The 25,484-nt window shown below is 33.5% G+C and overlaps 1 protein-coding gene across 1 annotated transcript; it reads right to left on the reverse strand.

Moving 5' to 3' along the window:
- Nucleotides 1–12,194: 12,194 nt before the first annotated feature.
- Nucleotides 12,195–16,462, reverse strand: LOC127077209 (EH domain-containing protein 2). The gene is made up of 15 exons (XM_051018704.1): nucleotides 16,245–16,462; nucleotides 16,014–16,162; nucleotides 15,861–15,918; nucleotides 15,649–15,704; nucleotides 15,530–15,572; nucleotides 15,354–15,421; nucleotides 14,549–14,662; nucleotides 14,296–14,398; nucleotides 14,107–14,156; nucleotides 13,829–13,957; nucleotides 13,494–13,745; nucleotides 13,305–13,387; nucleotides 12,857–12,983; nucleotides 12,563–12,706; nucleotides 12,195–12,479 (listed from the first exon to the last, which is right to left on the reverse strand). The coding sequence occupies exons 1-15, from the start codon at nucleotides 16,312–16,314 to the stop codon at nucleotides 12,294–12,296; spliced, it is 1,632 nt and encodes a 543-aa protein (XP_050874661.1). The 5' UTR covers nucleotides 16,315–16,462; the 3' UTR covers nucleotides 12,195–12,293.
- Between the last annotated feature and the right edge of the window lie 9,022 nt (nucleotides 16,463–25,484).

The following is a 25,484-nucleotide window of genomic DNA, read 5'->3' on the forward strand; positions in this document are numbered from 1 at the left end:
ACATCGTACACGATACCAACACATCAACGATGATGATAATTTTAAAAAATAAAAAATAAATATAATCACACGTGTCACTATCCAGAACCGGTCCAATCAATATAAAAAAAACCCTATTCTAATTTTAAAATGCCTAAATTAAAAATAAATATAATTTTGATAATTAAAATAATATAAAAAATATATATAATTATATATTAACCAAATCAAGCAAAAAAAATTCAAAGTATCGTGTACACTATAAAGAAAAATTCTTACAACTTAAATTTTTTAATTACTTAGAATCTTTCTCGAAATATTATTTTGAAACAAATTCATCAACTAAGTATTTATATTTTAGTGTCTTCAGAAGATTATTAAAAAATTAAAATTAAAAATTAAAAATTAACAATTACAAAAAAGAAAGAAACAATAATTAAAAAATAAAAGAAAAAACATTAAATCTTCAATTTTATTTAATTTTTGTATTTTATATTCATCTTTAAATAGTTTAAATGATTAATATTTATCATAATATAAAAAACCATGCAAGAGTAATTAGAATAGAAAAGATGGCCGCAACATAGAAAAAATGACTGCAATAATAATCAGAAAAAATAGATGCAACTGTAATTAGAAAAAATGAATTCAAGAGGATTGAACACATAATCTTTACTAACATGTTTCAAATCTCCTCTACTTCCATTATGCCATTGACAAATTCATATTTATTTTTTATTTTATAATTTATTTAATATATAATTAAATATATATTTTATTTATTTTAAAACAAAATAACGCTCTTTAATTTGGAGTCTTTGAACTAAGGGTCGTCTTGCATTTGTTCATAACAAACCCTGGTCCCGCCAACGCCGCGAGTAGATAAAATTTATGTGTTGGGATTATGTGTAGTTAATTATGATTATATTATAAAATCTTCTATTTGACGGTTAAATTAAATATTATTTCTAGTATATCGATGTTATTATTTTAGTTATTAATGTTTTTTAGAATAAACTCTAAAATTGATTATTTGATATAGAAAAATCAAGGAATGAATTTTCTATATAATAGGTTGTTAATAACTTAATTTGTAATAGCTAATTTTTAAGAATGGTTAAATTTACGATCACTATATACTATTATATTATAATTGGTCAACTGAATAAGAAGTGAGAAATTAAAATATATTCAATAGACCTCGCGTCGCTTGTTAGGAACTAAAATATTCCATGTGCGATAGATAGATTTATACTTAGGAAACTTAAAACCGTAGAATTGATGAATATATTGCTTTAGATGATTAATAGATGAAACCTACTCCCGGCACACTTTCTTAAATTATGATCTTTTCGTATTTTTATGTTGACTTTGTTCAAAAATAAACTCTTTAACTATTGAAGTAAAATTTCAATTGATCAACTTCACTTTGATCCTAAGATCAAAGTTCAAGAGAATAACTATGAAGAACTTAATTAAATCCCGGAAAAATATGCTTGCGAATACACAATAGAATAAGGAGAATTGTCTACCTCTATTGTTTTAATTCAAAAAATCGTGACAACATGGTTAAGCATGCAACTTTTAAAGGTTCAAACTATACTTAAGAAAATTGGAGATGAAGATTAGCATTTTGCAACTTTTATATAAAAATATATTCACGAGAATGGATCATGAGAATCTAATCAAACTAAGATTGAAAATGAGTCGAATTGAATTTAACTTAATTCAAATCGATGAGATAAAATTTGGTTTAATTTAAAATTCGATTATAATTTTTTTTCTAATTTGAATTAGACTCGTTTAAAGATCACAAACAAAGTTCAATTTAATAAATCTAACTCGGTCTAACTCGGTCTAACTAAAATACAAATAAATATTTAAAACAACTCAAATTTTAACTAAAGGCCATATAATTTACACTAACCCATTTATCAATTTTCTTATATAAATTTTTTGTCAAAGCTCAACAATGTCTTACATGTGTGCTAGTCCACTCTATATATATAGGAGAAAAAAGTGTAAGAAAATGTATTTTTTAATATAGGACTTCAATAGTAAAATTGAACTAATTAGTTAACTTTGAGCAATATTATTGCAATTAAAACAATTTTATTTAACTTTATAGTATTCATAAGAGTTATAGACAACATTTTATCTTTTATATAAAATGAGTTTCATCTTAAAAGGATATTTATAATTCATGATATTATCACCAAAAGTATCAAATATAAAAATATGCAATGTCATGCCTTACAATTGTAACTATTTTACTGTGTCAAATATTGAATTTAAATTCCTAAAATAATAGTGTTGTAGTTATTTTTATCATTTTTTAAATGGTAAAAAGAATATTTTATATAGCTTAAGTTATGATATTTTATTTAATTCATTATAATTTTGATCCTTATATTTTACTACATTTGTGAAATTAATTATTCTATTTTAAATTAAATAATTTTAATTATCTTTCATATTTTTTATCTTAAAATTAATAAAGTGTTTATTCCTAAATGACGTGTTATCTGTGAAACGTGACAAATCTTCGTATATGAACTTTTGTAAAGTTTTAAAAAAATATTAGAAAGTAAAGTGAAGAGTGTTATTTATAAATAGAACTATCTATTTTTTATTAAAAAAATAAAAATTTGAAGGGATCAGAGAGATGCCTTCGATTATGAGGCTCATCTTATTTAATAGTACTAAATTGATATATTTTTTCACTTTTTATTATATTTTACTTTTAAATAAATTTTTAAAAGAAGCTGAAAAAAACTAAAATCCGGTTCAATCTATGTGATTTGAAAAATCCCCGGTTTTGACTGATTTTTTCGATTTTCATCCGATTTTTTTATTTTTGTCCTGGTTCTTTGACAGATCGATTATACGAATTTAATAGATCGGATATAGATCTGGTTTCCGATTTAACCGGTTGAATCGACTGGTCCAATCCGATTTGCGTAACCTTAATATTTTGTCTTCTGAGATATATAAATATACATAACAGTTTTTAAATGATAATTGTTTTATTTCAAAGTAACATTTGTAACTTAAAAATATGACTAAATCCTTCCATTGTGTTCAACGTTATCTTGAACAAATTTATTAATTTTGTTTTATATAAAAAAGTTACATTATATATATATATATATATATATATATATATATATATATATATATATATATATATATATATATATATATATATATATATATATATATATAAGGTTAGGGATTCTCGTTTTACTATAATCTTTTTTTTTAAAATAACGATTATGAATTTGTTAACTGTTGAATGGAGTTGATTTTTGGGCACAAGTTTCATAAGATACAATGTTACACTTTCACCATTTGAATCGTCAAAACAAGGTTTGAGGAAAGATATATCATTTTCAAATGACACTAGGTATTTTAAGGATACTCTGCTAGGGTTTAAAAGGAAACCTAATCGGCACAGGCTCCTTTTGGGTAGGCCATTAGCATGGAAACTTTCCATGGTCGGCTCTTATTCCTCAAATAACTCCTACATCTATATCCCAATCTCGAGCACAAAATAAATCATTTGCACAAACTCTTCAAAATGCGTGGGACATACTAATTTATAGTATTGTTAAGTCTTGCCTCATAGGTAATTATCTCTCAATCAAGAAACTTGAAGGGGCTTACAATGTAGTACTTGAATGCTGCAGGAATAATTTACATGGGAGATTCCTCACTAGTAAAGGTAACATGACATCAGAGGCATCAAAATTATGTAATAACTCGTGAAATTATGTAGTCCAATTACTAGTTGAGATTTAACTCCTTTAGAACATGGATATTTTGAATTTCACTAAAATCAAGGGAGGATCGCAACAAAATTTAGAGTTTAGGGACGTGGAATGTTAAGACCTTGCTCTTACAATTGTCTGCATCGACGCCATATTTTAGATCTGCAAATTTGAAGATTACACATGCTCAAGTATGGTTGATGATGTATCATTTTCCATTAGAGTGTTGGGAACCAACTACTTTATTTGCAATTGATTATAGTGGTAGAACTCCTTTATCAATTGATGAACTTACAAGAAAAAGAACTCTGGAGCACTTAACACATGTGCAAATAGACCTTAACATGTCAGATAATGTCCATGATCGTATTTGGGTGGAACGAGATCAAAATATGATAGCTTTCCTCTTTTTTGTGATCACTATGTTTGTGTATTGTTCATAATATTTAAAATTTTGGGAAGTTGAAAGGCAAGAAGGTTGAGAAGCCACTGATTAAATAATCTACAAGATACACGCCTAAAAAGTCCAGAAAGACTATACTAGTTAATGTCAGTGTGAAAGTTATAGAGAATGATAAGTCTGTAAATGTAATAGTGAATGATAACTCTATAGATTTGAATAAGACATGGAATCATACTCTTTATAATGACATAGAGAAAGATGACTTATAAGAAACAAGCTCTTTGAACGAAGAAGAAATAGCAGTAGAGACTGCTATTGATTTGAACCGGAATTTGGTGGTTGAGAAAGAGATAACTGGTGATAAAAGAGAGCAATCTGATCTTGATCATGTGGTTATGGAAAATAGTGGTAAGCATTTAGTGAGAGATCCATATGATGGTTTAAATTTGGAGAAGATAATAACCTTTAGGGTGATAAAGATAACTTTCCTAAGCCACATCAGGAAGAATTTACTATGGTCAAGAAAAATGGTAGGAGAAGGCATAAACTTACTCAGCCAAGAATGAAAACTAACACCCGAGCCATGTCGAGTAAACACAATACCGGTTAGTTATAGAGGAGTAGGAAACCTTGATAGTAGGCTAGTTATTAAAAATCTCCATGATCAACAAAAGCCTGACTTGCTTTTGATTGTTGAACTAATAATTCCATATATTCATTTCCCTACTAAGTGTCTTAAACAAATTAGACTTAAGAGATTTGCATTAAATTTTAGACAAAAACATGATTCAAATCTATGGGCTTTTTATGCAATAGATATGAATCTCATTGTGTTATGTTTATTTGAAGAACATGTAAAAAAAATCATAGAAGTGGATCAAACTAAATTCTTCATTGTTAATATATATGCAAGTAACTCTCATATAATTCGAAGACAGATATGGAATGAACTTACCAATCTTCAACAGGCCAATCCTGACCCTTGTTTCATGCTAAGTAATTTATATGTCGTTATTGGTTCCCTTGAAAAAATTGGTAGATGCCCTCCAACAAAACTTCTATTTATGAGTTTCTTAGTTGGACAAATGAAAATGAGCTTATACATCTTGAAAGTAATGGTACATTTGGACCAATGGGAGGAAAGGTGGTACTTACTCTTATGTCTGGCTTGACGAGCCATTTGTAATCAGAATTGGCTAGATGATTGGAACATATACCATCACCATATTTTTCTCCATTGTGACAAAGGTAGGTTTGATTCGGCTAGGCCATTCAAATTTTTGAAGCTTCGAACTCTAGAATATAGATGCAAATAAAAGATTCATAATTATTTGAATACTGGGGTGGTTGGTTTCCATATGTTTGTTTTATTTGCTAAGTTGATATCACTTAAACCTATCATTAAGAAAAGAAATAAAGAGACATTTGACAATATTCTCTTAAAGTCGGTGAAGCTACTAATGAAGTTAACAAGATACAAAGTTTTATTAACGATGCAGGTTATAATGATGATCTTGGATCAGGTTATATATATGTTTTTTTGGGTTGACAATTGATTGAGATACAAAATTAAAGATTTGCACCTAGAATTTCCAGTGGATATTCAATTTATGAAAACTATTAAAATCATATCAATGATTCAAGACATAAATTAGAACATTCCTGATGGCTTATCCAGTTTTCCTCCTCAAATTGTTGAAGACATTTTGAAGAGTAACTTGTCATTTCATAATACTAGTTTTGGTAAACTCATTTGGACTGGATCTGTAAATGGTGATCTATCTTTTAAAATTGCCTAGAATTGTATCGTAAGGGATCACATTGAGGCTTCTTGGACAAAATTCATTTGGCATCCCTATATACCACCTGATAAGTCATTAGTGACTTGGAAACCAATATGTAATGTTATTGCAACAGGAGATAAGAATATTTGCATTGGAATTCATATGGTTTCAATGTGCTCTCTCTCTCTCTCTCTCTCTCTCTCTCTCTCTCTCTCTCTCTCTCTCTCTCTCTCTCTCTAATCATGATGTGGAAGTTGCGAACCACTTATTTCTTATATGTATGTTAACTTTACTTTTCTGACATTAGATTGAGTGATTGTTTGACATGAATATTGATAGAACGAGTTATGAAAGCTAATTCAAACTTGTTGGTAGAAGTTGAAGCTCTCAAATTCAGAGTTTGATCATGACTCTCAACATAATAATTCTTTGGAAAACTTGGCACACAAGAAATGATATTAGGTTTCAAAATGGTAAAATTGACTTTCTACAAACTATTCATATATGTCAAACTATTCATAACTCGAGCTCATTAATATAAATTCATTACAGTTTCTCATTTTCCTCCTTTATTTGTTAGACAAAAACTACAATTACATTTTAATATATAAAATAATTTATTACTTTGATTTATTTTACAGTAAAAAAAACATTATTGAAGTAAAAAAAATCTTTAAAATCACATCACTTCTCACTTTCTACAAAATTTAAATTTCATATATTTGTATCAACCACATATTCACCAAGTACCCACATGGTTGTCCCACACAGAGTATAGTAACTTTCCTTTTCTTCACATGTTGGAGAATTTCTTAAAGTATATTAAATCTTTCTATTGCACCACATGACTTTTCACAAATGCCCTCCGTTTTCGAAGATGCATCTCCGGACACACCTCTTACACACTCAAATAAGGCCATTCTGAGAGACGCCCTATATGTTGGGTAATTTTATTCCAGAGATGTATCTCTAGAATATTTTAAAATAGACCTTAATTATTTAAAAGTTCAATAGATATTTCGGAGATGCATCTCCAAAATTATGGGCAGCACATCACAATTGACATGGTTGGTTTTCAACCAAACCCTTTGTAATGCCCCAGACTGCTTTCAAGATTATCGACTGACTCCCACAAACTAACACGGGTCTTTTCATCATGTTTTATCCTCACTCACACGCTTTCCGAGAAACTTCCCAGAAGGTCATCCATCCCAAAATTGCTCCAAGTCAAGCACGTTTAACTATGCAGTTCTTATGGAACGGGCTACCGAAAAGAATATGCATCTTGTTTGTATAGGTAATATAAATTAATCCTTACAAGCCTTCCTTCAATCATGTAGTCTCATGCATGCACAACCTCATGATCCCTCTCATTCCGATGTCAATTTAGTTTTTCCCTAAAAGCTTCTAGGACTGTTTCATTGTCATGCCTCGTGCACCAACAACCACTTCCTCGTCCTCGGGTGTGGCATGTAACCATTCTCTGTCCTCTCTGGCCTCGGGTGTTACATGCCCACCAGCTTCCACTTGGTTCGTCCCCGAACCACATCGTACTGGGAGAGGTCTGACTCTGATACCATTTGTAATGCCCCAGACTGCTTTCAAGATTATCGACTGACCTGACAAACTAACACGGGTCTTTTCAGCATGTTTTTCCTCACTCACACGCTTTTTGAGAAACTTCTCAGAAGATTACCCATCCCAAAATTGCTCCAAATCAAGCACATTTAACTATGGAGTTCTCATGGAACGGGCTACCGAAAATAAGATGCATCTTGTTTGTATAGGTAGTACCATTTAATCCTTATAAGTCTTCCTTCAACCATGCAGTCTTATACTTGCACTGCGTCAGGATCCCTCTCATTCTGATGTGAACTCCGTTTTTTCCTAGAAGCTGCTAGGAGTGTCTCATTGTCATGCCTCGTGCACCGACAACCACTCCCTCTCCCTCGGGTGTAACATGTAACCACTCTCTATCCTCTCTGGCCTCAGGTGTTACACCCTTCACCTTAAAAATCCTTCATTCTCAATCAATTTTTTCACTCCAAATCTCCATTATTTTGGCTCATCACATCATATGGAGCAAAAGAAGATATAATTTCAAGTAAAGATTATTCTCTCCCCTCTATATTGCTCACATTAATCTTCCATTTTTACTAAAAAAAAGTTACGTCGTGTCAAAAAATGTATCTCCGAAACGTATATGAACTTGTCCGGAGATGCATTTCCGGAATTTGTCTATGTTTATTTTTGAAGTCATTCTACAACAATTGTAGTGCTTATGTTCTGTTATGGTTTTAACTGTTTTCATTAGATAGGGTGCACCCCAATGTTTTCTCAAAACAAGTTGTTTCTCCGAATGTCCAATGTGTGGTTGTTTCTCTGAATGTTCAAGGTGTTGTTGTGAAGGCGGTAGATATTTGCAACGACTTTAAAAACAAGCAATAGTTTGAATCTCTTGATTAAATGCTTCAATGGATTCGTAAGGAGGCCTATAAACTTGGTTTTAGTATGGTTATCGGAATTTCTGATAATGGTTCATATAGAAGATACACCTTTGTGACAGTGATTTGCAAAAGAAGCGGGAAATATAGAACTCATCTCCGAAATTTTAAAAGAGACAACACTGATACAAGAAAATGTGATTGTCTGTTTAAGGTTTGTGGTACATGTTGGCAAGTAAAAATTAGAGATTTAATGTGATATGTGATTTGCATAACCATGATTTGTGTTTAAAATTAGTCGGTCATCCTAGTGTCTGTCGGCTAAAGCCGGAAGAGAAGAAATGTGTTGCTGACATGACCTTGAATCTTGTTCAACTGAAAAATATACTTGACACGAAGAAGACCATAAAATATATCAAATATCAAGCAAGTGTATAATATTTGGTACCTCACTAACAAGGCACATAGAGGGGATAAAACTGAGATGCAACAACTCTTGAAATTGTTGGATGATAACAGTTACATGTTTAGGTATCGAACGTGCGATGATGGAGTTACTGTTAGAGATATTTTTTGGACTCATCATGATTCCACAAAGTTGTTCAACACATTTCCTACAGTGATCATACTTGATTCAACCTACAAGACCAACAAGTATAAACTTCCATTACTGGAGATGGTTGGTGTGACCTCAACTGAGAAGACATATTCTGCTGGTTTTGCATTTCTTGGGTGTCAAAAAGAGGACAATTTTACTTGGGCATTAGATGTGTGTTGGAAACTGTTGAAGGTACAAGGTGAGATGCCTAAAGAGATTGTTACCGACCGTGATACCGCATTAATGAATTCGGTTGAAAAGGTATTTACTTCTTCTTATGCATTACTTTGTAGGTATCACATAACAAAGAATGTGAGAAGTCGGGTTAAACCCGCGGTAGGGACGAAACATATAGAGTCCGGAGATGGAAAAATGGTGAAGGCGGGTGTGGTAGTGGAAAAAGTAATGGATGCATAGAATCGTATAATAAATTCTTCCACAAAAGAATTATATGTCAATTCTATTATTTATTTCAGGAAAGTGTGTGAAAAGAATCCAAATTTGTTGAAATATGTTGAAAGCACAATTCTTGACCAGGTGAAGGAGAAGATAGTTTGTGCGTAGACTAATAATGTTAGACGCCTTAGAAATACGACAACTAACAGAGTTGAGTCTTCTCATGCTACTTTGAAAAATTAGTTGGGAAATAGTAAGGGGGATTTATCTAGAGTCTGGGACCCCGTGAACCACATGATTCAAAACCAACATAATGAGATACAAATAACATTTGGTCGGAGCATCACAGTTTTGAAACACATATTTAAAGATAACACTCTATATTCTCAGTTGGTTAGTAACATTTCTCGAGAGGGTTTAAACTATATTTTTCACAAGGCTAAACGAGCTGATAATGTAGGCTCCGATAGCGCAAAGTGTGGATGCACAATTGTGAAAACATATTGTCTCTCATGTACTTGTGTTATTGCTAAAAAGGTGAAACTTGTGAAAACATATTGTCTCTTTTGTACTCATTGAAAGAGACTTAGGTTTGATGATAATAGATGTATGAATGAAGATAAATCAAATATCTCTATTTTTATCGAATGGGAAGTAATACAAGAGAGATTTTGAAAGCCATTGGCAACATGAAAGTCCACATCAAGAACAATTGAGGAACATTGCCTATCCAGAAACCACCGACATGAAACCGCCCTCTCAATCCGTAAAAACAAAAGGTGCTCCAAAGAAAATGAAGCCTACACTGAATGACAATTTGACTACACAATCTCGTTCATATTTTGAACATGTTGACAAAGTTTTTCCCGACTCACCGACTCCAAAATCTCAAAAAAAGTGTTGTCAAATGCGCTCGCATTAGCAAACCACCTCTGACGCCACTTCCACCGGAGATTCCATTCATTGACGAGATGTCGATTTTTATGCACAAATATATCGAGCAAATCGTCAATGTTGAGGAGGACGGTAATTGCGGTTACCGATCCGTTTCAACTTTACTCGATAAAGGAGAATATAGTCATACACTTGTCCGCCATAAATTTATCCAAGCGTTGAAGATGTATAAAAAGTCATACACACGATTGTACGGAAAGAAATAATACTTCAACAATGTTTATGAGTCTCTTGTTCCTTACCTTAGCAGTTCGACACCGGAGGCAAAATGGATGTGCTTCCCTGACATGGGTCACCTAATAGCATGTGTGTATGACATAGTGTGTATTGATCTGACACAATACGGTTTTTCAGAAACCTTTTTCCCACTGCGCACCGCCCCACCTCAAAATCCAAATTATCGTATTATGTGTATTGGATGGCTTTCAAAATCAAATCATTTTGTTCAAGTTTACTTGAAATCAGGATGCCCTATACCACTTGCTTCAACGGAGTAGACGGCTCATTCAACAACAAAAGTTGATACTTGACCGGATCATTTTACAGAAATGATGCCAGAGTTCGAGAAATTGAGCAATATTGAAAGAGAATCAAATGCACAAAAGTTCAAGGGAGTAACGCCAATAGATTTAGTCAGCGACATATGTTTCGATTCGTTTTAATTTCTTGTTTTACCGTACAAATAAGTGTATGTAATTGTGTCTAAAAATAAATGAAGTGTTATATATTCACTATTTGTTCATATTTTGTCTTAATGCACCTTTTATCTTCTCCATAACAACATTCGTGTTTTTTATAAATGAAAAAACAGATTCTGTTATAGGTTTCATCCTAGAACTAGTTCAGTAGAAGTTCCAGAGATGTTTCTCCGGAATAAGATAATAGGGTGCGGTTCCGAAGATATATCTCCAAAATCAACATGATAGTCATTGAGTGGTCCATACTGATATATGTCTTCTATAAATTAATATGTTCTTATGTTATATTACACACAAACTGAAAATGTCTCAAATATCGCAACTAAACATTGACTGGTATGTCGCAAATGTCTCCTTCTCCAACGGAGCCCCCAGGCACACGTTCAAGCTCAACGACTTCACCTCCCTCGATGATATCAAAGACGAAATCTATTATATCCTACCTTACGGAGACAATCGGAAGATTGTGAAACTCGAGTACCGTTCACCGTCGATTGACAACGGAGGAAAGATTGAGTTTAGCAAATTTAAGCTCAAGACGCGAGCGGATGTAAGGGCTATGTGAAATGCATTTTTCCGTTTCAAAACAAAAGTTCCGCTCAAGTCATACACTATGTGTAATGTTGCATTTTATATTGAACTCATCTATGTAATCCTAATTTTATTTTATGAATCTTGATTTTAATTTGATTTTTTTTTTTTTTTTGGATCGTTACTAATGTCTCTGGCTTACGAAAATGTAACTATAGGATATTTCCGGAGATACATCTCCAAAAATTCTACTAAACTGATAAATATATAAGATATTTCTTAAAATATTCCGGATATATATTTCTAGAATAAAATAAACAAAATAATAATGTGCCAATGTGAATGTAACTATATGATATTTTCAGAGATACATTTTCAAAAATTCTACTGAACTAGCAAATATATAAGGTATTTCTTAAAATATTTCGAAGATGCATTTTCAAAATAAAATAAACAAAGTAATAGGGCATCAATCTAAATAGTCTCACTTGAGTGTGTGTTGAGGTATTTTCGAATATATATTTTCAAAATCAGAGAGTATTTAATGAAAATTCGCTCGATGTAATAGAAAGATATATTGTGGGTTAAGAAACCCTCAAATGTTATATCAAACTAAAATAATTTGAATATTAATCAATGAAAATGAAACCATCTACAATTATTTAATGATTAATTCAAATATCAAAGTCTTACACTTATCAAACATATATGATGATAGATCAAAACATTTTTCATTTTAATCATAAGGATTTCTGAATTTCTTTAAAAGCTCTGGAATTTCATATCCAAGCATGTCATCTATGGCCTGGATCATTTTTGGCTTAAGTTTCTCAAACTTGTCGATGCTATAACTACTCAAAACTTCTTTGAAGTGTTCAACACTGGGAAAGTCACCAGCGGGTAGATGGTACTCCCTTTGAACCTGTTTTGTAAAACATAAATGAAAAGTACTTGAGAAATTAAGCAACAAACAAAGTAGATAAAAAGTGAAGGTGGAGGAGAAACCTTTGCAAATTCACTATCGAGATTATCAATAAGTTTTTGTTGAGCCTTGGCTTTGCCCATTATTGCTGGCATCTCTTTTTTAAGATGGCTAATTATATATGCATGAATTTTGACCGATCTAGCTCGTTTCACAAATTCATTGATCTGCACCAGGTAAAATGACAACAAATCTTTGAAATGTTAAATATAAATAATTCATTTTTTGTTAACTAAATGCAATTCAATTTGCTTTGTCATCTAAATACAATTCAATTTGCACCAAGTCACCTAAATAAAATGAAATTAGCAACCTACCCTACGATCGCACGTCTTCTTTGGGATATCGAGCAAATCTGCTAACAAATCGTTCTGTTCCTTCTCAAAGAGATTTTTTCCTAGTGGACCAACAAATCCTTCAGCTATAGGCTTATCATTAAACGACCTGCAAAAATCAAATCAATAATAGAATATACTAAGAGCCAAAGAATATCACATTAATTGGAGAAATAAAGTAATAATGTAAACGTAAATCTCATTAAAAGTAAAAATTTCAGGAATAAATTTTTTAAAATAAACAATTACTTTAAAAACTAAAACTCCAAATAAAGAAAATCCAACTACGTGCCATCATTATTTAAATTTTCAAATCACAAGCCATCATTATTTAAATTTTCAAATCACAAGATGGTAAAATAATGGTTAACTTCTAATTTGTTCGGAAAGAAGTGGTTCAAAAGACATATTTGAAAGATAACAAACCTACCCAATGTATACACGTGGAACTTCCGGAGTAGTAGTCAGAACCTTCCCTAGTGACCACATCAACGCTCCATAAACTCTCATAAGCTAAAATATTACAGTTACACGTGACTTAAATAAAAAATAGCACACCATTGAATAAAACAGTGTGTAAATAAAATAAATTGGTTCAATCTTGTTTAATGTGTCTTACTTGTTGAGTATCAACTTGATCTGACTTATTCAAAACCACGCGAATCTTGTCCTCATTGCCATGTAATGAAGAAATTACACGTTTTAACTCATCACTGATGTCAAGTTTATGCGGGTCAAATAGAAGAAGAATGACATCGCATTTGGCAGCAAACCAAGATACAACACCAGTGAAATCATAGCTTCTTTGTGTCCTTTGTTTCTCTCCAGATAGGACACCAGGAGTGTCCACAATTGTTATTTCATCCAGCAGCTAAAAAAGAAAAAAAATTAATTCAATTTCAAGTACAACTATTGACAAAGTCATTTGACTTGGAACACATAAATAGAACTCACTGGATGTGGCATTCGAGAACATTGGAACTTCGATAAGAATGAACCTCCAAAAGTTGTCAGGCCACCAAAAGGCATATCAGCATCAACAGCTATAGTGTTTCCAGGAATACTCCTCTCATCAGGGCCGGACTATAAATAACAAAAGATTGTTAGTTTTGAAGCAAGCTCTAATAACACAAACAAAACAAAACAAACTATAGAAGATAAGTATTCTAACAATAACAAGAACAAAAACAATTGATTTCCACAGGCAATACAGGAACAAAAACTTTCCGTACCATGACAGCAACAAATCTATCGGTTGTAGGCTCTGGTCCGATGTGTGCTCCTGTCCAAAGAGCGGGTTAGAAGAGAACATATAGGATCAGTATATTAGTTAACTAGTTATGTCCCTCGGTCATCAATTTTTTTTTCTAAAGAATTAAATACAACGATGTAGCTGCTGGATCAACCACAATTCAACCAACCTGGATAGTCACATTTTAACAAATGTTTTATAAATGTTGTTTTCCCCGTAGAGTATTGACCAAGAAGCATGACCATGGGTTTAGCATCAAAATCACTGTTAGTCTGAAAGGAAGAAATCAATACATTCTTACAGTTAACATCATCATATTTACATGGATAAGAAGTGTTAAGTAGAGCATGTAACATGCTCACACATGAAATTGGCAAAATTTGACATGTTTGACTTATAAATTGGGTGCAAATGCCACTTACCAACAACGGAGATGCAAAATCATCATATCTATAAGTGGCTTCCAAGGGCTTTAGTCTTTCAATATACAATTTCTTCAAGCCATCCACTATTGATGTAACTGCATTGGGAGGTAACTAAGAAAAAGCAAACTATTGTGTTTAGAATATATACAACAAATTAATATTAAGAATATATGAAGTAGATCTTAGTATTTGATATAATCAATCACAGAAGCACATTCTGAATGGTTTTAATGTTGAATCACCATATGTTGGTTCAAATATTGGTTCGTACACATGATTCATCTCATCAAAGTAATGAATGGACATGGATGAGGAACGGAGCTACATGAGACGAAATACTACATTCCTAATAGAGGTGAGGTGTGTACCGGATTGACAACACTTTCCAACCGTATTTGAAACAAAAAAAATCAATAATAAAAGTATTTACCGAGGAAAAAGTAAGGTGGATGTGGTCTACTTTCCCTTATTTCTAATCTAACCGCCATATCCTCTTCACCCAGAAAAACAACAAAGAGGAAACTGCACTTATGTAATCAATGAGTGTAAACTATATATTTTACTTCAACTCCTTTAGGTAATTATGAAAGTGAGCACAACATGCTTCAAGGATCTCTCAATTACATAAAGATCTCCAAATAAAAATTAAAAAGAAATAGAGAATTCATCTTCTATTAAGATAATGTATAGTCAGCGCCAACAACTAATTGAACAAGATGGAAATCAAACCACCATATAGAATTATGAATTTCATCAAAATCAACTACGTTTTCTAAATCTGAGAACGTATAACTAGACTCACTTTCTTTGAAGATCTTGATTTTGAAGTGAACCATGAGTTAGCTAAAAATGGTTGAGGCTGGGCACTCACTACATATTATCAATATCAATAAAAAAAATAATCAAATCAAATCTCAAACATTAACAAAAGCATCAAGGGTCATGAAAATTATAAAAAGAATAAGTTACATATCTAACCATTCACTTCCGGCTGTGCAGTTATTGTCAAACTCTTAGTTTGCTGTACAAAATACAATAAGGGAGAAAATCATTATCTTAGTAATCAAGCACAAATGTGATAGAAAAACACTACTTACTGCCACTAAAGTATCTAATCCTTCAATCACAGGTGGTTTAACATTTTCCTTATCCACTACAATCAATAAAAACGAACTAATCAGTTTCATTGAAACAAAATAATAAATAAATAAATAAATAAATAACACAGAAATGGCAACACATTCTAAACTCGATGCTCGATCAGAAATTGAAATTAGAAATTCAATCTTCACCATGAAAGCACACTTACATTGAATCTTTAGTAAATCCGAATTAAGTTCATATCCTGCTTGTGCAAGAGAAACCAACTGTTCATGATAAAATTAAATAGAATCAAAATATTCATTATCGAAACAGAATCAAAATCCATAAATTGATGAACATAGGTTAAAATTGTAGAAACCTGCATCGCAGTAAGAAACTCTGTAAAACCTAAAAAACCTTGACGTTTGGTATCAGAAAGAGCCCAAAGCTGCTTGAGTTGTGAACGAGATAAGTTGGAGAGTGCGAAGAACTTCGTAGCTTCGTTTCCACTGATGCGTCCATCTCCATCTAACATATAACGAAACAAAACGAAACGAATCGAATTAGAAAGTGTATGCATGAGTGAAACGAAAGAGTGAACCATAGTTACCTGAATCTGCTAAATTGAACCATTCTTGATAAGTCGCAGTTTCTTCTTTGGATCGGTTTTCCGTCTTCATCTTCGAAAACGCTCTCAAATTTTCGCAATCTGTTATCGGAAATTCAGATTACGTTGTTTTGGAATTCAAATGGGAGAGCCTCTCTATGCTTCTTTTCATTTCGGTATTCGGATTTTAATCACGGAGTGGTACTTTTCTTCTAGATTATGACGCGTGGATCTTGATGTGATGAACGGCTTATATTTAATTTTGTTTTAGAGTGGGACCCTTTAGGTAAGTGATGAAGGATTTGAGACTTTTTTAGTTTAATTTGAGTCCGCTAGATATTTTATTCGGTGGAGTTTTAGGTGGACGTGTTTGTAGTGAGTTCTTTCTTATCTGATTTGCTTATTTCGAATTTTTGCATTTCGGCGCCCACTGCCTTGAGGGCAACTAGACCGTTACACTTACACAGGAAAACGTTCCCATCGCACCGACTGTCACGCATAAACCATGCCATCCCAAATGATCAAAAACGATACTAGATCATTATTAAATTAAATTAAATTTAAGCTCGTTTTTTAGACAATTTTTTAATTTAAAAAATTGTAACTATTTAAAGTCTAAAAATTCTTTTATGTCAAGTATTTGATTTTTCCTTGGCTCAATGAACCTTCATTTTTATGTCCAGCTACTTTATTTAATACTCTTACAAGTTTTTTTTTTTTGATATTCTAGGCAATTTGTCTAGGTAGTTTGGTTTACATGGTTTAGGTAATTTGGTTCATGAACTTTATCATGTTGAACATAGAGCTAGATGTCTCACTTACTAGCCGGTACAGTGAAGCCTAGATTTTGATTTGGAACAATATATTTTGAAGGATCGATGGTATAATAATTTGTCATTCGGTAAGATATTGGTCTATTTCTATTTGTGTGACGCATAACCAATCATAAAAATCCCCTCCACATATTTAAAGGATAAACATAATTATAAGTGAGAATGATAAATGTAATTATATAAAACATAATATCTTAATACTACATGTGTTTCAGAAAAACAGACAACAAATGTTATTGCAAAAAGTGTTTTAACATTAGAATTACTTCTTGGCCTTTGACGATAACTTTATCAGGTTAATCATTGAATGTTTGTCCTATACATTAATTTTTATTATATTGTATGCTTAAGACAAAACTGCACATTAATTTATATGCTTAACCAAAATTTTGACCAACAACAAGCATCTAAACACAAATTAAATTCTTGTCTTTCCACAATATGCATTGACATTTATATCAAATTATTTAAGTTATAAATTCAGTAACTTGTGCAGACGCACAGGTCTTTTACTAGTTTTATAAAAAAAAAATATTATGAATTCCAGAGATTTCATTCAGACTACATCTAAATATCAAGTCCAACGACTCAATACCCAAACAATACGAATGAATTGCTCTTTTCACTCTTAAGGATGTCCCCCCGTCGTGAAAAATCACAATTATCTTTAATATTCGAAGATGCATCTTCGAACACACATTTTTCACACTCATTATCGCAAATTGATGAGAAGCTCTTGTTTTGCCAAAAATTAATTCAAATATGTATCTTCGTATGTGTATGAAGTGATTACGAATATGCATCTTTGTGAACACCATTAATTCAAAAGTTCAATGGGTACATAGATGCATCTTCGGACGCATTTAATACATTAAGTTGCACCATAACCTTTCGTTTTCCTCCTTCATTTGTCTCAAAACTCGTAAAAAACTCAACAAAAAAAACTAAATGGTGTTCTTCCTAACAAATCTAAGCTTCTCAACCAATTAAGCTTCTCGTATGCATTGTACTTCATTTGCGCTAAAGTTTCTCACTACATTCAAGCTTCTCTTCCACAACTTAGATTTGGTAAGTTTTTCAAAAAATTATTCATTTTTCGTGTTTTGAATGATTTTTTTTTGGGAAAATAATTTGTTTAAGTTACAATAGGTAGCGTGCAATCGAAACAGGTATCCTAAATGGACATGCATCGCAAGTTTTTTCGATTTTAGGACTGCAATGACGTTTTTGCCATTTATGCAAAATCACAGCTTTATTTGGATGTATCTAGATTTTCTCTATATTATTTTCGAAGATATATCTTCGGATTTGTGTATGGCTGCAATTTTGTTGAATTTGTGATGTGATTGTCTGGTTTTATCACATCTGCAATGGCTGAAAACAACTCTGGCAAAATTAGGCTCAACTATGTGTCCCAAATTACGCCGATCATGTGTGTCAGGATTGATGTATCCTTATCTGCCTGAGTGAGTGATGTGTCAGTTTAACAATTAGCATATTATTCTGAGACACCCATTAGAGTCTGCTCCTCCCACGGTCCACCATAAATATCAAGATGAGATACTTTATAATTTTGAGAGTCATCTAGTACCAGATAAGTATCGCAAAGCACTAGCTCTTGTATATTGGGCATATGCAGATGGCTACATGACATGGTTCTATAAGGTGTCATGTAACACCCTAAACCCCGAAATGTGAAATAAAGAGAATATACAACAACTACACACATAAGTTGGCACTCAAAACCCAACATAAACCTACTTTGTAACACAGGTTATGTAAAACATGCATTAAATTAAAATTTGTCATCACATGCTCACCTTTACATAGATTCATCGCAATAGAATAATCAATTTAAATAATCCAACAAACAAATCAGTATCATAATATAAACATGGTTATGGAAATTGCCCTCGACAATATTGCAAATGATAACAATAATAAAAAAACAAATGTTCGCCATACAGATCAGAGCAACGAAATCTAAAATAGTGCATAAAACGGAAAATAAAGAACAACAACCTCAACGCCATCCTTCAGCTTCTAAGTAGCTACTCATTTACATGCTCATATGTACCCCAATAAGGAGCACAAAACCACACAAACAAAAAAGAAGCGAGAATACGTTCATAATATATAATGGTGCAAAAGTATGCAAGGGTAGCTTAAACGACATCAACAATTATTCAACACAATTCAATCACATGCATCACCAAAGCATTCTCAATCACCAATATCAACGAAATCATTCACTACATATGCAAAAAAAAAAATGAATGCAAATGTACTTTACACCTCGACTCAACAATGCATGTGGTGCCATTATAGATAATACATGTTCATCTCGCTCTTGAATCCCCATCATACGACCCAGAGTACACCAATCATTACCATCACTATAGGTAACGTTTCACCAATTTCCATATGGAACTGACTACTTGCTCCTGAATCCAGACCATCGAACCAGAGCACACCAAAATTCGTTGCTATCACCATAAGCAATATATCACTAATCCTTCATTGGAATTAACTACCTACTCATGAATCCATCCCATCGGACCAAAGCATACCAAAATTGGACCAAAGCCCGTACACCATGATGCATGATTCACCATAACATGCAATCTCACAAAAAATAACCACCATAAAATCATCACCAATATGCACAACAACATTCTCCATACAACACAAGATAACTAATTCAATAATAACATCATAAACAATCATCATATGTTGCCAAGTAATGGCCAAGCAATCGCCTAAACACAGCACAACACCAAAAATTGGAACGACAAAACTATTCATACATTTAATAATATATCAATCAATCATTCAAACATGTTAATTCATCTCATAAGACACTACCATAATATAGCTTTGTGTGTTAGATTTCCAACACTTCGAAAGACACCTCATTTGGGCTTATAGGACTAAAGTTATGTCATTTTTAGTTTTACTTCAAAAAAATATCCTACCATCCAGCACTAATCGATTATCCACCCTGAAAAACAAAAAAAAAACTTAATTTTTAAGCTAACCCATGACGAAAATACTGAGTTTCTTCCATCTAAATCCCTTTCAAAATCCTATCCAAACATGCCCTAACATATTATAACATTTTTTTTCAAAAATCTAATACTATACACCCCATCCAAACATGCTCTAACATATTATAACAACTTTCAAAAATCTAACATTATACACAAATTATCTACTATTACCACATCATATACACCAAATAACATGCAATTTCACTCGTTTGATCATGGATTTGCATATTTTATTCATCAAATTCATCACACACACATACAAACCTCACAAACATGAACACATGAATCTCATAGTAAAATAATGCACGAAAATCAAATAGTACATCATATCGTTCATGTTATTTCAAAATATCATTCTTGTTCATCCATCATTCATCAAAAAGGGAAGGTAAAGAAAAAACTAAAGGGATTAAGGATTTCCCTTTATCCAATCATGCAATATACACCTTGTTAGGAGAAATCCCCCCCCCCCCCCCTACATTAGTTTTTTCAGCAAAAATGCACCTTCAAGCTCTTACAATGGAGTTTTTCTCTAAGCCTTAACCTCTTTCATCAAAATTCTATTTTTCACGTACTCTTTTTTTTTCTTCCAAAACTCTAATAAATAATATTATATATTATAACCTAATTATTTAATATCTTAAAATTGCGTTAAAGCCCAAATTTTTTACAACTTACACTACTCTCCTTACATTCTCTAGTTTTCCGTTATTCCACCCAAAACTCCCCCTTTCTATTTTCTCATCATATAATTATTATCCTATTATTTAAATCAAATAAAATTACTTTAAATCCCGATAAACTCAATAAATCCACATTTATTCTAATACTTCACTTATTCATCAATAATCACATACCTTCATATATAATAAAACATGAAAATTCATTGAGCATCATAAAATAAAAAAAATAAAAAATTAGGGTGTTACAACTCTCCCTCACTTAAAATTTTTGATGAGACTCTCTCATCCGAATCTCCAGCTCCCAAGTCACGCTTCCACCTGTCAGTCCTCCCCGCACTATCCTCACCAAGGCAATCTCTTTATCATGTAACTACTTCACTTCCAGATTCTCTATCTGCATTGGTGATGCCTCAACATTCAGGTTTTCTCTCACTTGTACATCGTCCACTTGGATCATAAGAGACGGATCCAGAATGTATCTCCTCAATTGAGACACGTTAAACACATCATGAATATTAACAAGCGGCAGTGGCAAGGAAGATCTGGTATGGACCAACAAAATATGCCGTGAGTTTTCGAGACTTCAAAGCTTAACCAACCCCGGTCACTGGGATAACTCTCAAAAACACGTGATCTCCCTCTTGGAACTCAAGTGCTCTCCTCCTCTTATCATGGTAACTCTTATGACGACTATGTGAAGCTTTCATCTTCTCTTGGATCATTTTTATCTTCTCATAAGTTTGTGGCACAATCTCAAATCCAATCACCGCACTCTAACCTGATTCATACCAACACAAATGTGTCATACACCTCCTATCATACAACGCTTCAAATGGATTCATTCCAATACTCGAATGGAAACTATTATTGTAAATGAACTTGATCAATGACAAGTAGTTATTGTAACACCCTTCTAAAATACCCCAAAATTAATTAAAATAATAAACATATAATCAGAGTAATAGTGCACCAAGGGTGTCACACAAACATTTCACACCATTTAAACAATATAACAATCATGCTCTTTTATTTAATTTAAATATAAAGTATTTGCACAATTACGCAGCGGATAGAGATCAACTCAATCATGCAAAATATGTAACATCACATGTAATTTAGTTCAACCACAACAACAATAATAATCAAAGTGTTCCCGCCCGATGTTACATCTATCAGAGCATGACCCACTAGGGAGACTACACTAGACTCCAAGCATTTGCTTCTACTCAACTCATTTCTCGTTACCTGAAAAATAGTTGTAAGGGTGAGTTCCTCAATCAATATAATAAGCATTATAAAACAACATGTAATGCCAAGTAATTAACACATCAATCACCCTAATTGCAATACACATTCAGTAATAGCTCATTGGCTTAAACATCATACTCAACATCAATATACAATACCAGTATAATCTCAAATCATACTTAACAACAACACAACACACGTATAATATTGGAACACATCCATTCATATTATACGCCTTACATATTTTTATGCAATGAGACTCTACACATGCGGTACCGACTATCCTTGAACATATAGTTCAAGCTCACCGATCCCTCCGGATACGGCTACTAAGCTCACTAGTCCCACTCATTGAGACCTAATGACTCACTCACTAATTCCTCACCATGGGAATTAGCTACAGCCCCAAAGGCTAGACTATGCAAGCTAATCATCTAGCATGCAAACATCAACAACAATTCACAACGATTCACTCACCAATTCCTCACAATGGGAATTAGCTACAGCCCCACAGGCTATGCCATGCACACTAATCATCTAGAAATGCAGCATCAACAACAACTCACAATGGACGTATGCTCACACTCTAAGCCATACAACAGTCCATTCACAAATACATGCACAATATATATACATTCACAACATTTTGCATATCATCATACATCATCAATACATGTATCAACACATCATCAACACATGTATAAAACACTTCCTCAACACATGTATGAAACACCTCAGCAACACATGCATAACACTTCTTCTGCCTTGCTCGCTAGGCGAGGCAGTGGCGAAGCTCTGGTTCGCTAGGCGAGCTCAAGGCGAACAGCTCCAGGAAATTGGTAAATTAATTCGCTAGGCGAGCTCAAAGCGAAGGTAATAGCGAACTCATTCTGTTTTGGTGAAAAAACACAGCTAGCACTCACTCGCTAGGCGAAGCTCCAGCGAGTCCACAACGAACATTACAGTAGCAAAACCTCTCAATCTCGCTGGGGCGAGGTTGAGGCGCGTTCCTTCGCTAGGCGAAGGTTATGTTCGCTAGGCGAACATGACAGTTCACCAGACGCGTTTTCTTTGGGCAGGGATCTCATGTGCCCATTCCGGACCCTTCCCACTCAAACTTACTCGTCGCCATTCATCATCAATTTATCGGTTTGATTACACACACAACTATCAATTTGATTACGGTTTTCACTCAACCTATTCATCACAAATTTTCAGCATTCCAAATCCCAATTAGGGTCAAATTAACGGCTTATCACTACCCATGACATATTATCCCAAAATACCCATTAATCGACGATAAACCCCCCTTACCTTAACAATCCGGCGAATCTTTGAGCTTCAAGCCTTTCCGTTCTTCAACCTTTGCTCTTCAGCTCCTTTCTCCTCTTCTCTGCCCTTTTCCTTTTTCACGATCCTTTCTCTGTTTTCACGTGAAACTTTCTTTTTACCAAATGGGATTCTTTCTCTTATTTCCAACATATATATATTTTCCAAATAATAATAATAATCCAAAAATAATAATAATAAAATTTCCAATTATTTAATTAAATTAATAAATAAATTATTAACTCAATTTAAATAATTATTTTATTATTATCGGGGTGTTACAACTCTCCCCCACTAAAAGAGTTTTCGTCCTCGAAAACATACCTCAAGCGAACAACTCTGGGTAAGACTCCTTCATCTTACTTTCCAGTTCCCAAGTCACGTTGCCACCTGCTGGTCCTCCCCAAGCTACCTTCACCAAGGCAATCTCTTTACCCCTCAACTGCTTCAACTCTCGATCCTCGATCCTCATAGGTGATGTTTCAACAGTCAGGTTATCTCTCACCTGTACATCATCTACTTGGACTATATGCGACGGATCATGGATGTACCTCCTCAACTGGGACACATGAAAAACCTCATGCAAATTCGCAAGCGACGGCGGTAAAGCGACACGATAGGCTACCTCCCCTATCCTCTCCAAAATCTGATAAGGACCAATAAATCGAGGTGTCAACTTCTTCGACTTCAAAGCTCGACCAACACCAGTTATCGGAGTAATACGAAGAAACACATGATCTCCCTCTTGGAACTCAAGTGACTTCCTCCTCTTATCATGATAACTCTTCTGACGACTCTGAGCAATTCTCATCTTCTCCTGAATCATCTTAATCTTTTCCGTAGTTTGTTGAACAATCTCCGGTCCAACTACAGTACTCTCACCGGACTCATACCAACACAAAGGTGTCCGACATCTCCTACCATACAAAGCTTCAAACGGTGCCATACCAATGCTCGAATGAAAACTATTGTTGTAGGTAAACTCAATCAAAGGCAAATAACAATCCCAAGCGCCTCCTTTTTCCAAAACACAAGCCCTCAAAAGGTCCTCCAGTGACTGAATCGTCCTCTCAGTCTGACCATCAGTCTGCGGATGATATGCAGAACTCAACCTCAGCTTAGTTCCCAAAGCCCTCTGCAAACCTTCCCAGAACTTCGATGTAAATCTAGGATCTCTGTCCGAAACAATACTAGACGGGATACCATGCAAACTTACAATCTTCTCAATATACAACTCGGCTAATCTCTCTAACGGATAATCCATTCTGATCGGAATGAAATGAGCCGACTTTGTCAATCTGTCAACAATCACCCAAATAGCTTCAAAATTCTTATTTGTCCTCGGCAAACCAGAAACAAAATCCATACTGATACTATCCCACTTCCACTCCGGAATAGCCAACGGTTGCATTAGCCCAGACGGCTTCTGATGCTCAATCTTCGACTTCTGACAAGTCAAACAGGAATAAACAAAACTCGCAATTTCTCTTTTCATTCCCGGCCACCAAAATAACTTCTTCAAATCATGATACATCTTCGTAGCTCCAGGATGAATACTTAAGCCACTACGATGTCCCTCCTCAAGAATACTCTTCTTAAGCTCAATAACATTCGGAATACACACCCGACTACCAAATTTCAAAACACCATTCTCATCAACTCTGAACTCACCACCTCGACCTTGATTCACTAAAGTCAACTTATCAACCAAAAGCATATCGGATTTCTGACCCTCTCTGATCTCCTCCAGAATACCACTCGTTAACTTCAACATTCCCAATTTAACACTGTTGTGAGTACTCTCACACACCAAACTCAAGTCTCTAAACTGCTCAATTAAATCCAATTCCTTAACCATTAACATAGACATATGTAATGATTTCCGACTCAATGCATCAGCTACTACATTTGCTTTACCCGGATGGTAATTCAAACCAAAATCATAATCCTTCAGAAACTCTAACCATCTCCTCTGTCTCATATTCAGCTCTTTCTGATCAAACAAATACTTTAAACTCTTATGGTCACTGAAAACCTCAAATCTTGATCCATACAAGTAATGCCTCCACAACTTCAAAACAAACACTACAGCTGCCAACT

The sequence above is a fragment of the Lathyrus oleraceus genome, chromosome 1, assembly GCF_024323335.1.
Source record: "Lathyrus oleraceus cultivar Zhongwan6 chromosome 1, CAAS_Psat_ZW6_1.0, whole genome shotgun sequence".
Classification (NCBI taxonomy): domain Eukaryota; kingdom Viridiplantae; phylum Streptophyta; class Magnoliopsida; order Fabales; family Fabaceae; genus Lathyrus; species Lathyrus oleraceus.

Coding starts and splice junctions, on each gene's coding strand:
- LOC127077209 (XM_051018704.1), bottom strand. CDS start 16,314: ATGAAGACGGAAAACCGATCCAAAGAAGAAACTGCGACTTATCAAGAA. Junction 14,663..15,353: donor AATCAAGATCTTCAAAGAAA/GTGAGTCTAGTT, acceptor GCTTTTTCTTAG/TTACCTCCCAATGCAGTTAC. Junction 12,984..13,304: donor GTTCCACGTGTATACATTGG/GTAGGTTTGTTA, acceptor TGATTTTTGCAG/GTCGTTTAATGATAAGCCTA.